At 52.0% G+C, this 11,428-nt stretch overlaps 1 protein-coding gene across 1 annotated transcript; it reads right to left on the reverse strand.

Moving 5' to 3' along the window:
* Positions 1–1,632: 1,632 nt before the first annotated feature.
* On the reverse strand, positions 1,633–4,414 carry LOC125355632 (PRAME family member 12-like). The gene is made up of 3 exons (XM_048352085.1): positions 4,128–4,414; positions 2,678–3,274; positions 1,633–2,206 (listed from the first exon to the last, which is right to left on the reverse strand). Exons 1-3 carry the CDS (start codon positions 4,412–4,414, stop codon positions 1,633–1,635), a joined length of 1,458 nt encoding a protein of 485 aa, XP_048208042.1.
* Between the last annotated feature and the right edge of the window lie 7,014 nt (positions 4,415–11,428).

Genomic DNA, 11,428 nt, shown 5'->3' on the forward strand with positions numbered 1-11,428 from the left:
CAGGAAGCTGAGGATCCAGTTCTAAGCCAGGACAAACAAAAAAGTCACTGGGACTATTACCTCCAATTAACCACCAAAAAGCTGGAAGTGGAGCTGTGGCTAAAGGGGTTGATCACCATCCTTCAGGGAAAAGCCAAGGGAGAGCACCCAGGCACCAAGTTTTGGCCCCAATACCCACATAAGAACAAATAGAAAATATATCCTGGGTCTGGGAATGTGGCTTAGTGGTAGAGTGCTTGCCTACCATGCATGAAGCCCTGGGTTCAAGCCCTCAGTATCACATTAACAGAAAAGGCTGGAAGTGGTATTTTGGCTCAAGTGGTAGAGCACTAGCTTTGAGCATAGAGAGGGTCAGGGACAGTGTCCAGGCCCTGAGTTCAAGCCCCAGGACCAGCAAAAAAAAGAAAAAAGAAAAAAAGAAATTTGTCTGTCTATCCATCTATCTCCTGAGTTAGTCTCCCTTATAGGGACATATACTCACAAGATCTATAATCAATACAACCTATTGCAAGAGGATGTAACATGGAACAGGCATTTGTGTTCTTTTTTTTTTCCCAGTCCTGGGGCTTGGACTCAGGGCCTGAGCACTGTCCCTGGCTTCTTTTTGCTCAAGGCTAGCACTCTACCACATGTGCCACAGCGCCACTTCCAGCCTTTTCTGTTTATGTGGTACTGAGGAATCAAACCCAGGGCTTCATGCATGCAAGGCGAGCACTGTACCGCTAAGCCATATTCCCAGCCCCAGCATTTGTGTTCCTACACCATTTTTTTGTGCTGATCTCTGGGCTTGAATTCAGGGCCTGGGCAGAGGTAGGAAGAGTAATGTAGGATCGTAGGCCTGGGACCTAGGCTCTTGGGAGTTCTTTGGAGCCATGGTGCTGTATCTAATGCCCAGCACAAGGACAGTGGCCTAATAACAGCCGTCTGCTGCAGTGACAGACACACATTCCTGCATGAATTCCTATGACCTCGGGTCCTGTTTTGGTACAACCCGTGCACAGCTTCAGTCTGGCTTGTCACCTTAAAATGCATCTCCACTGGGTGCACCTGTGTCTACAAAGCATGCAATTCCCTCTGCTCCAGACAACCTTGACTTTGGCCAGGCGGTCTCTGCACACATTCCGGAAAAACCTGTGGTAGGAAGAAGCAAGGAATAACAGGTGCCCAGAGAGGAGAGAATGGAGAGAATGATGAAAATGGCAGCACTGCATGCTGGAAGTTCCTGGAGCCAAAAGTCCACTGAAAAGACAACATGGGCCCTTTGCTACCATCAGTTCACTAGAGGTGTAAATTTAAATGGTAAACAAGGCAAACTAATCAAGCAAGAAGCCAGATGGTTTACACTTTAAATAAAGAGGTTCTCTTTATTTCCAACCATTTCTTTACAACCTCTATAAAGCAGTAATTCCCTCCTCTCAAACATGCTTCTAGAACTCAACAGTTCTGAATGAATCTAGGACACGTGTTTCTGGCGTTCCTCAACTCCCCAGGCCAACACCTCCCATCCAAGGCTGCCCCCGCTTCTGGCCCCATCCTTACCCTCCCATGACTGCACAGGTTCTGGAACCCTCTGGGATGCACCTATGTTCGTTTCCAATGACCAAGAAGCAGAGCTTTAATGCCTGTGCCCAACTAGAGAAAGTAACAGCCAGGGCACAGGTGAGCCCCCTCATCAATCAGTACCTGGTTGCCAGGGAGAGGACAGGGAATGGTACTGAACCACACTGTTCTAGAATGTCTTAACGGCTCCGCCGTCGTCATCAGCTCATCACGAAGCTGGTTGAGTCTCCACTGGTGCAGGGAGCCCTGGGGGCCGTAGGCCTCCAGCGGAGTGGAATACATCTCCAGGCTTAAGTGGCTCAGGCGCACGGTGTGCACCAGCAGGGACTCCAGGGCGGCCATGGACACGGGGTTCCTCAGGTAGTTGAAGGTGGTGAGGCTGGAGCAGCGGCTCAGGGCAGGCAGGATGGCAGTGAGCTGGGCGTCGTGGATCCCGCAGTCCTCCAGGTCCAGGGTCTTCACGGTGGCGGCCACGCTCTCCAGCAGAACTCGGAGAGGCTCGGGGCTGAAGCCAGTCATCCTCACACCGCTCAGATTCAGGCCACTCAGCTGCCGGACGCTCGGGCTCTGGGACAGACATGTCAGGTCTGATTCTGAAAGCCGAGAGTCAGTTATTGAGAGGGACTCCAAGGGGGTCCTCAGGCACCTGAGGAGAGAGCAGATGGTTGGAGTGAGAAGCCACGGAGAGGGCTGGGGAGGGGACAGCCTCAAAGGAGGGGCCTGTTTGGAACGGGACCCGGGCTATTGTGTCCACAGCCAGGACGCTGGGTGAAGAGTCTGACTGGAGTCACAGCCCCCCTCTCTGGATCTAACCCCCACAGCTGGCTTCCTAGCATGGCGGTCTTTTCCAGGCCATGCACTGTGGCCAAGCCTTCTGTCTTATAGGCACCCCAGCTTAGACCTCTGTACATACTTACATGCACCCTGCTTACACCTCTGCCTTCACATGAGTACTAAGGGGAGACCTGGCTACAGGACTGATCTAGACATCACTCATGTTCTGGTGTCCTGATCTCTGAGGCATCCCTGGTGGCTGGCACACAGTAGGTGCTCACTAAACTTCCTGGGATGGCAAAGGCTCCCTCGGGTCTGCAGGGAAGCCCCATGTCCTCCTTACCCGAGCACCTGGTGCAGGCGGCCTTCCAGGAAGCAGACAGAGTCAATGGACAGCTCCTGGAGGCAGGCCAGCTGGGCAAACTGAGAGGTGAACCGTAGGACCAGCTGCTCCTGCTCCTCTGGGGCAATGGAGGAAGCCTGGTGGACGTGGGAGAGGAGGAGGCTGCGAAGATTCCCCATCCTGCCCAGGTAAGTAGCAAAAGTGACCAGGCTGGGTAGGGTCCAGTTGCAGTTCACTTCCACTTCCTCAACACAGCCCAGTTGCAACTGTTCCAGAATCTTCTTAATGCTGTGTATGTGCGGGGTGATGATCTTCAACTTCTTACAGCTCAGCTGCACTGAAGTCTTTCTCTGCTCCACCCACAGGAGGAGGCAGGCAAAGAATGGGTCCAGGGTTTCCTCCCTGAGGCTCAGGTCCACCAATACCTTCAAGGGCGGCTCTGGCTCTGCCTCCACCCCTGCCTCATTCTCCTGTGCTGACCTCTTCTGCCACTTAGTCTGGGCCTGTTCAGGATAGACGTAGAGCTCGTTTCCAGCCCAAACCTTCCAGAAGTTGTGATGGAGGTTCCTCAAATCCAGCACCTGTAGTTTCCATCGTCTGTGGGGGATACGGGAGTCTTGGAATGTAGGCAGAACCCACCTTCCACCTGAGTTCCCTGTTCCCTTTTCCTTTTCTTGTGTGTGTGTGTGTGTGTGTGTGTGTGTGTGTGTGTGTGTGTGTGTGTGTGTGTGTGTGCTGGTCTGGTCATGGGGCTTGAACTGAAGACCTGGGCTTAGGCATTTTTGCTCAAAGCTACCACTCTTCACTTAAGCTACAGCTCTAATCCCAGCTTTTGAAGGATTGATTAAAGATAGGAGCCTCACAAACTTTCTATCCTGGGCTGGCTTTGACTGAGCTGCTCAGATGTCCTGAGTAGCTAGGATTAGAGGCATAAGCTGCAGGTGCTGAGTCACCTCAATCCCCCCTTATAATATATGTAATATATATTATAATCTATATATAGTATAGATTATAATATAAAGCTCAGTCATAGTCAAGTCAATTCTAAACATCATGATTTTCCTGTCTCAGATTTCAGAGTGCAGGGCTACCGGGGGGGGGGGGTGGGGGAAGTGTCCCCAGGCCTGGCCTCGTCCATGCTCTTCCCCTCATCCCAGACAGCAGCTTCTCCCTTCTCTGACTTCCTGTCCTCCACTTTCCCCTGGACTCCAGGCTGGTCCCCACCTCAAGTGCCTGTGGCCAGAAGCAGGGAGATCTTCTGTCCTCCCTGAGTCCATGCTAAAGAGTCCTTCCACCTGGAAGATGTTCCTGGATGTGCTCAGCCACTGCCCAGGCCTCCCTGGTCCTCCTGGGTTGTGTCAGAAGAACCCCCTAGACCACCTTGCCTCCTCACCCCGGCTGTCTCTTCCTGCACCTCCAAGCTCTTCCAATCGACCTGGATCCCTCTCACCTTGAGCGAACTTTCGGAGCAAGAAGCATCTGCAGCCCTTCCAGGCAGATTTGTAAGTACTCCAGATCTGCCCTTCTCAGCAGCGCCCCCAGGGGGAGGCAGGGGAAGGGCCAGGCCTGCACCAGGGCCTTCAGGGCCTCTGTGCATCTCTTGGCAAAGGCCTCCCTGAACAGTGGCGGGAAGAGCTCCAAGGGCAGGTCCTCCAGAGCCGAGATGGCCAAGGCCTGGTTCCTCAGCAGGCTCCGAGCTGCCAGCTGCACCAGTGTGGGCGGGGCCTGATCATACATCCTGAATGACCTGCGGGGAAAGGATCCTGGGACAGCATCCATGAAAAGGTTTTTATTTTGTCTTCGTGCCAGTCTAGGAGCTTGAACTCAGGGCCTGGACACTGTCCCTGAGCTGCTTTTGCTCAAGCTAGCACTCTACCACTTGAGCCACAGTGCCACTTCTGGCTTTTTCTATGTATGTGGTTCTGAGGAATTGAACCTAGCACCTCATGCATGCTAGGCAAACCCTCTACCACTAAGCTACATTCCAGTCCAGAACACTAATTTTTTATGTTTTTTGTTTTTATTTGCGGGGCTTAAAATCGGGGCCTGGGTGCTGTCCCTAAGCCTCTTTGTTCTCTACTACTTGAGCCACAGTGTCACTTCTGGGTTTTGAGTGGTAAACTGGAAATAAGAGTCTCATGGGGGGCTAAGAGTGTGGCTTAGTGGTAGAGTGCTTGCCTAGCATTAATGAAACCCTGGGTTCAATTCCTCAGTAGCATATAAACAGAAAAGGCCAGAAGTGGTGCTGTGGCTGAAGTCGTAGAGTGTTAGCCTTGAGTAAAAGAAGCTCAGGCAAAGTGCCCAGGCCCTGAATTCAAGCCCCAGGACAGGCAAAAAAAAAAAAAAAAGTCTCATGGGGATGTCCATGCCTACACTGGCTTCAAACAGTGCTCCTCGGACCTCAGCCTTTTAAGTAGCTAGGATTAGAGGTTATGAGTTACCAGTGCCCTGGCAAGGCCACTAATTTTTACTTGGAAACCTTGTAGAATGCTGGTCTCTCTTTCTGCACCCACACAGTCAAGAGGAGGGGAGGTGTGTCTTCCTAGCCCCTGGGCCCTGCCTCTCAGTCACTTGGTCAGGAAGGCGCAGACACTAAGTAGAGTTAAAAATGTCCCAGTGCTGGGGGCTGGGAATATGGCCTCGTGGTAAAGTACTCGCCTCCTATACGTGAAGCCCTGGGTTTGATTCCTCAGTACCACATATATAGAAAAAGCCAGAAGTGGCGCAGTGGCTCAAGTGGTAGAGTGCTAGCCTTGAGCATAAAGAAGCCAGGGACAGTGCTCAGGCCCTGAGTCCAAGCCCCAGGACTGGCAAAAAAAAAAAACCAAAAAACAAAAAACAAAAACAAGAACTAGCTGAATTAACTATCTGTGGTGGCTCATGTCTGTAATCCCAGCTTTGAAAAGAGTATTGATAAGAAGAGCAGGACATGGTATCAAGTCCAGCACAAGTAACACCACCGAAGGTAGATGCTGGTGGCTCACACTTGTAATCCTAGCTACTCAGGGAGCTGAGATCGGCCAAAGGCAGCAGGGCAGGAAAATCCATGAGACTCTTATTTCCAATTAACCACCAAACAACTGGAAGGGTGCTATGACTCAAGTGGTAAAGCACTAACCTTGAGAAAAAGAATCTTAAAGAGTGCTAAAACACTACTCTTGTCCAGGGACAAAGCCCCAGAAGCAACATGCACACATACACACACAAAAGTAACACCATATGAATCTGTAAACCAGGAAGAGTGGCCCATACCTTATTCCAGTTGTGAGGAAGGCTGATGCAAACAGGAAGACTTAAGTCTAAGGTTGTCTCCACCCTCAGGTAAAAATGTGAGACCCTATATAGGGTAAAATAAAATTGAATGAGCTCATAACTCAAATGGTAGAATGCTTGCCTGGAGTGTGGTCCTGAGTTCAAACCTCAGTACTGTCAAGACAGAGAGCGGAGAGACAGACAGAGCCATTAAGGTATATGAAAGTATGTGGAGGAGCCTGGGCCTGTGGCTCATGCCTGTAATCCTAGCTACTCAGGAGGCTTAGATCTATCACAGTTGGAAGCCAGCCCCGTAGGAAAGTTCATGAGACTCATCTCCAGTGAACTACCAAAAAACCCCAAGTGGTGCTGTGACTCAAGTGGTAGCATGCTAGAGCTAAAGAGCTCAGGGATAGCACCTAGACCCAGAGTTCAAGCCCCATGACCCAGAAAAAGAAAGTATGTAGAGGGCTGGGAATGTGGCTTAGCAGTAGAGTGCTTGCCTCCCCTGCATGAAGCCCTGGGTTCAATTCCTCAGTACCACAAAAACAGAAAAGGTCAGAAGTGGAGCTGTGGCTCAAGTGGTAGAGTGTTAGCCTTGAGCAAAAAGAAGCTTAAGGACAGTGCCCAGGCCCTGAAAGGAGAGAAGGGGGTGACATTACCTGACTTATGTAAGGGGGAGGGGGAGTGGAGGACAAGGAGAGTGGAGGCTGTGTTTTAGAAAAGGGTGCAGCAGAGCCGAGAGCTTAAAAGTTGCGATTTCTAGAGGCACTGGAAATGTTCAAGGGCCCCTCCCCCTTGGGAACGTTGGGGCACTGGAGCTGCCCGGATTCATTCCTGCCCTGAGAACTCTCTACCACCGTCCAGTGTGTCTGTGGGCAAATCTTTAGCTGGCCTGGGGTTTGAACTCAGCCATTCATATGTGGTGGGCCTGGCCAGGCCTTTTCTGCTCAAGACTGGTATTCTAACACTTGAGCCACACCTCCTCTTCCAGCTTTTTGCTAAGACTCATGGACTTGCCAGGCCAGGCTGGCTTCGAACCCCGGGGACCGGGATCCTCCACTCTCAGCCTCCCAGGTCGGTAGGATTACAGTCCCGAGCCTAGCAGCACCGAGCCGCAGTCCACTACTAGCACACGCATCCCACCTTTGGTGGTGGAATTGGGGTTGGAGAAGGCTGCATTATCTGTTGAGGACTAACTACCACGTTCCGGCCTCTTCTCCCGGAAGGCTCCCTGGTGAACATGGGGCCTCGGATAGGTTTCGGCCGGGCCAGGCCAGGCCAGGCCCGCAGCCTCCGGATGTCACCTCCCGGGCTGCGGGGGGACAGGGGGTGGCCGATTTCTCGGGGCTTCTACACGCTCCATCCGTCCACGAGCTCGCGGCCGTGCCTGCTCCCACGACGATCGATCGGGGAGATGGCACCCCGTCCATCCTTGACGGCGGAACCGAGGGCCAAGCAGGACCCTCCCCTCCCCCGCGCTCGCGCCTCTTGTTCTGGAAGGTTCCTTCCCGCCCCCTCCATCTCCCCCCCCCCCCCGACCTCTCTATGCAACTGTTTTCTACACCGAAGGACCCTGTCCATCCCCTACCGGCTCGACGGCTGACGGGAGGCCACGCAGGACCAGGACCACGACCACCCCACTCCGAAGCCACCTCGTGTCCGCCAGGCCTGCGCCCCCGCAGCCCTCGTGCGCATGCGCATACCCCCCTCCCTCCCCAGCCAACAGGGAGCGCAGCTCGCACGGCCTCGGGCTGAGCTGGGGGGGGGGGAGGGGGGACGACACGGGGTAGGGCCGCCGTGAGAACCCGAGCGGGCAGCCGGCCTCCCTTCCCCGTGGCCAGCCCTGTTCTAGAAGCTTCTGTATAGCCCCCGAACACACCGTGTCCTTCTCCCCTTCCCGCCCCCGCCCCTGTGTCCTGCGCAGTGACGTCCACCGCCCTTCCATCTTGAGCGGAGTCCGGTCCGTGTGCGCGAGGACATGCGCAGACGACGCAGACAGGCCTGGGCCGTCTGCATGCGCACACCTGTACGCATGCGCACACCTGTACGCATGCGCACACCTGTACGCATGCGCACACCTGTACGCATGCGCACACCTGTACGCATGCGCACACCTGTACGCATGCGCACACCTGTACGCATGCGTATACACAGCTGCCACGCCGCCGCCGGCAGCCGCACGGACGACGGCGGCGGGGAGCCGCCGGCAGCCGCACCCCTCACCCTCTCTGCAGGCCGCGGGGACCCGGGTGGACTCGCTGGGAACCACGGCCCCCCGGGTGAGTCCTGCGCGTCATCTCAAGCACCAGCCAGAGCACAGAGGGCTGGGAGGAGACATGTAGGCGGCTCCGTGTGGCCCGCCGGACGCTTGAGGCGGGTGCGGGGCCTCGGTGTCTTCCTCCCTAGTTCTAGGAGGGAAACGACACGCACGGGAATGAAGAGGAGGAACAGGAGCTTGCAGGGAGGCCCAACTGTAGCCGCGCGCCGGGTCCCTCGCAGCGCCCCCCAGAGAGCAGGGAGCTCACGACGGCCTGGGCTTGGACTAGGCGCTTCTGGCTCATGCTTGACTTCCTTGCTGCTGCTGCTATTATTATTATTATTATTATTATTATTATTATTATTATTATTATTATCATTCTGCCCGAACCGGGGCTTGAATTGAGGGCCTTGTGCTCTTTTTTTAAAAATAAATTTTTCTTGGGCTGGGAATATGGCCTAGTGGCAAGAGTGCCTGCCTCGTATACATGAGGCCCTGGGTTCGATTCCCCAGCACCACATATACAGAAAACGGCCAGAAGTGGCGCTGTGGCTCAAGTGGCAGAGTGCTAGCCTTGAGCAAAAAGAAGCCAGGGACAGTGCTCAGGCCCTGAGTTCACAGCCTAGGACTGGCAAAAAAAAAAAAAAAATTTTTTTCTTATTTATTGTCAAAGTGATGTACACAGAGGTTACAGTTTCATACATTAGGCATTGGATACATTCTTGTACTGTTACCTCCTCCCTCATTCCCCCTTGTGCTCTTGCTTAGTTTTTGTTGTTGTTGTTGTTGTTTTTATGCAAGGCTGTTGTTCTTACCACTTCAGCCACACCTCCAGTTGAGGCTTTTTGTTGGTTAATTGGGGATAAGGGTCTCCGATTTTTTTCTTTTTCTTTTTTCTTTGCCCTAGCTAGCTTGGAAGCAAGATCCTTAGATCTCATCCTCTATAGTAGCTAGGATTACAGGCATGAGAGCCACCATTGCTGGCAAAGCTCTCTTGCTGTTGTTATACCGTTTGAGCCTTGCCTACAACAAGAGATTTCCCCAGTTCATAGAGGCAGAGGTCTCTTGGACTTTTCCGCTGGTTTGATTTGGATCTGTGGTACTCTTGTGTCTCAGCCTCTTGACTTGCTGGGATTATAGACAGGTGTGACAGTACTCAGCTTTATGAAGCATCCTCGTGGAGGATGGTGATCCCCCAGATGTGGAGATGGGGCTCAGGCTTCCAGCAAGTCTGGCATTGACCCAGGCTCTTGGTTTATCTTTCTAATCACATCTCCCCTTTTGAACTCCTAGCTTCCAATTTAAAGCAATATCTGATTTCCTTTCTGAATCTACAACCTGTCTCCGCTCTATCCATTCAGTGTGGAACTAGCCAATGTCTCTGATAACCCACCACACAGAATCATCCAGCTGCAAAGGGACCATGAGGCACGCTCATCACTGCTTAAGTTCTGTAGGCATTCCAGAAGCAGTAATGGATTGATTTTCTCACTTGGAGACATGCCTTGGAATATAACTCTGTAGCACAACCAACTGTGGTGAGAAATTCTTTTCAAAACTTACACTCATCAGAGCCCACTGCAACAGGAGTTCCAGTCCTTCTCAAAGGAGGAACAGAAACGTCTGGAAGTTCACCCCTTACCCTCTTCCCCCCATCCCCCCTTTTGGAAGGGTTGGAGATTGAATATGGATGCGTTTTCAATCTAGCCTGTGGGCCTCACATAGGTAGGGCTGGAATCACATAGCTGACAACACAGCCTGCTTCTGTGGCAGGTTTGCTTTAAGTGAGGGCGATCTAACTAAGCTCATGGCTCACACAACCCAGAAAGCCTGGCTAGAATTTTTTTTTTTTTTTTTGGTCCTGGGGCTTGAATTCTGGGGCTTGAAAGATGATGCTCAGATCTCAGTCTCCTGAGTAGCTAGGATTACTGGCGTGAGCCACTGGCACGTGGCACTATCTAGAATGTCTGAGATTTTTCTCCTGACTGGAAAACAGCTGTCTCAGCTTTTTCTCCTGACTGGAAAACACCTATCTCAGCAGGACTGTGACATCTAAGTTAATTCATCCTACATAGTATGAACCTGCCTTCACCAAATCAAAGCATAAAGGTTGGACAGGCTACTCTTACCTGTAATCCTAGCTACTCATAGGACTACGATCTGAGGATTGCAGTTCAAAGACAGCCTGGTTTTAAAAAAAAATCTGAGACTTAGCTCTAAATTCACCAGCAAAATTTGGAAGTGGGAGTGTAGCTCAAGTGGTAGAGTGCTAGCATGGAGCAAAAAAAGTTAACGGAAGGAAACCAGGCCTGGGATTCAAGTTCCAGTACTAGCATGCGCATGCACACATGCGCGCGCACACACATACACACACACACACACACACACACACACACACACGCAAAACCACCTATAAGTTATAAGTTAAGGAGAAACTACAAACTCTAGAGCAGCATCCCAGAAGGGAAAGGCAGAAACAGGACCTCTGAGAGGCACATTGCACCCATAGGTCACCTGACTACTCTGAGGGAAATTAGGGGAAGAAACAGATCAGAGCAAGCACTCTGGCCTTTAGTGTGCCTGGTGGCTCATGCCTGTGATCCTAGCTACTCCAGAGGCTGAGATCTGAGGATCATGGTTTGAAGCCAACCTGGGCAGGAAAGTCTGTGAGACTTATTTCTAATTAACCACCAGAAAATCAGAAGTGGCACTGTGGCTCAAGGGATAGAGCGTTAACCTTGAGCTGAAGAGCTCAGGGACAGCGCCCAGCCCCAGAGTTCAGTCTCCACAAGTGACAAAAAAGAAAAAGAGAAACTAACTGGCTTTGCTCTTCCCTTGCTACCCAGTACCCTCACCAGAACCCAAGTGGTAAAGTGATGGGACCCTTATCACTTTGTGCCAGGTTTTTTCCTTAGTCACAGAAAACAACACTAACTCTGGTGGGAAGTATTTTAATCCAATTCCAGGCAAGAAGAGGGTGTTAGAGGAGGAGACATGAGCTTCAGCTCATGGTATACACAACTCCAGAAGCATCCTATCTAGAATATCTGACTGTAAAGCATATGTCTGAAAGTTCCATCATCCCCCTTGTCAACTTTAAACTACTGTTCCTCTCCCTTCTCAGCCTTTCTCTTCCCATTCAGCAGTAGTCAGAAGGGACATGCTCTGTGTTCCATTGACAAGAATCCTGGTGCTATCTATGGTCAACTAGACAGCCATGGGAACATGCTATGGCTAGA

Source organism: Perognathus longimembris, chromosome 7 (genome assembly GCF_023159225.1).
Source record: "Perognathus longimembris pacificus isolate PPM17 chromosome 7, ASM2315922v1, whole genome shotgun sequence".
NCBI classification, from domain to species: domain Eukaryota; kingdom Metazoa; phylum Chordata; class Mammalia; order Rodentia; family Heteromyidae; genus Perognathus; species Perognathus longimembris.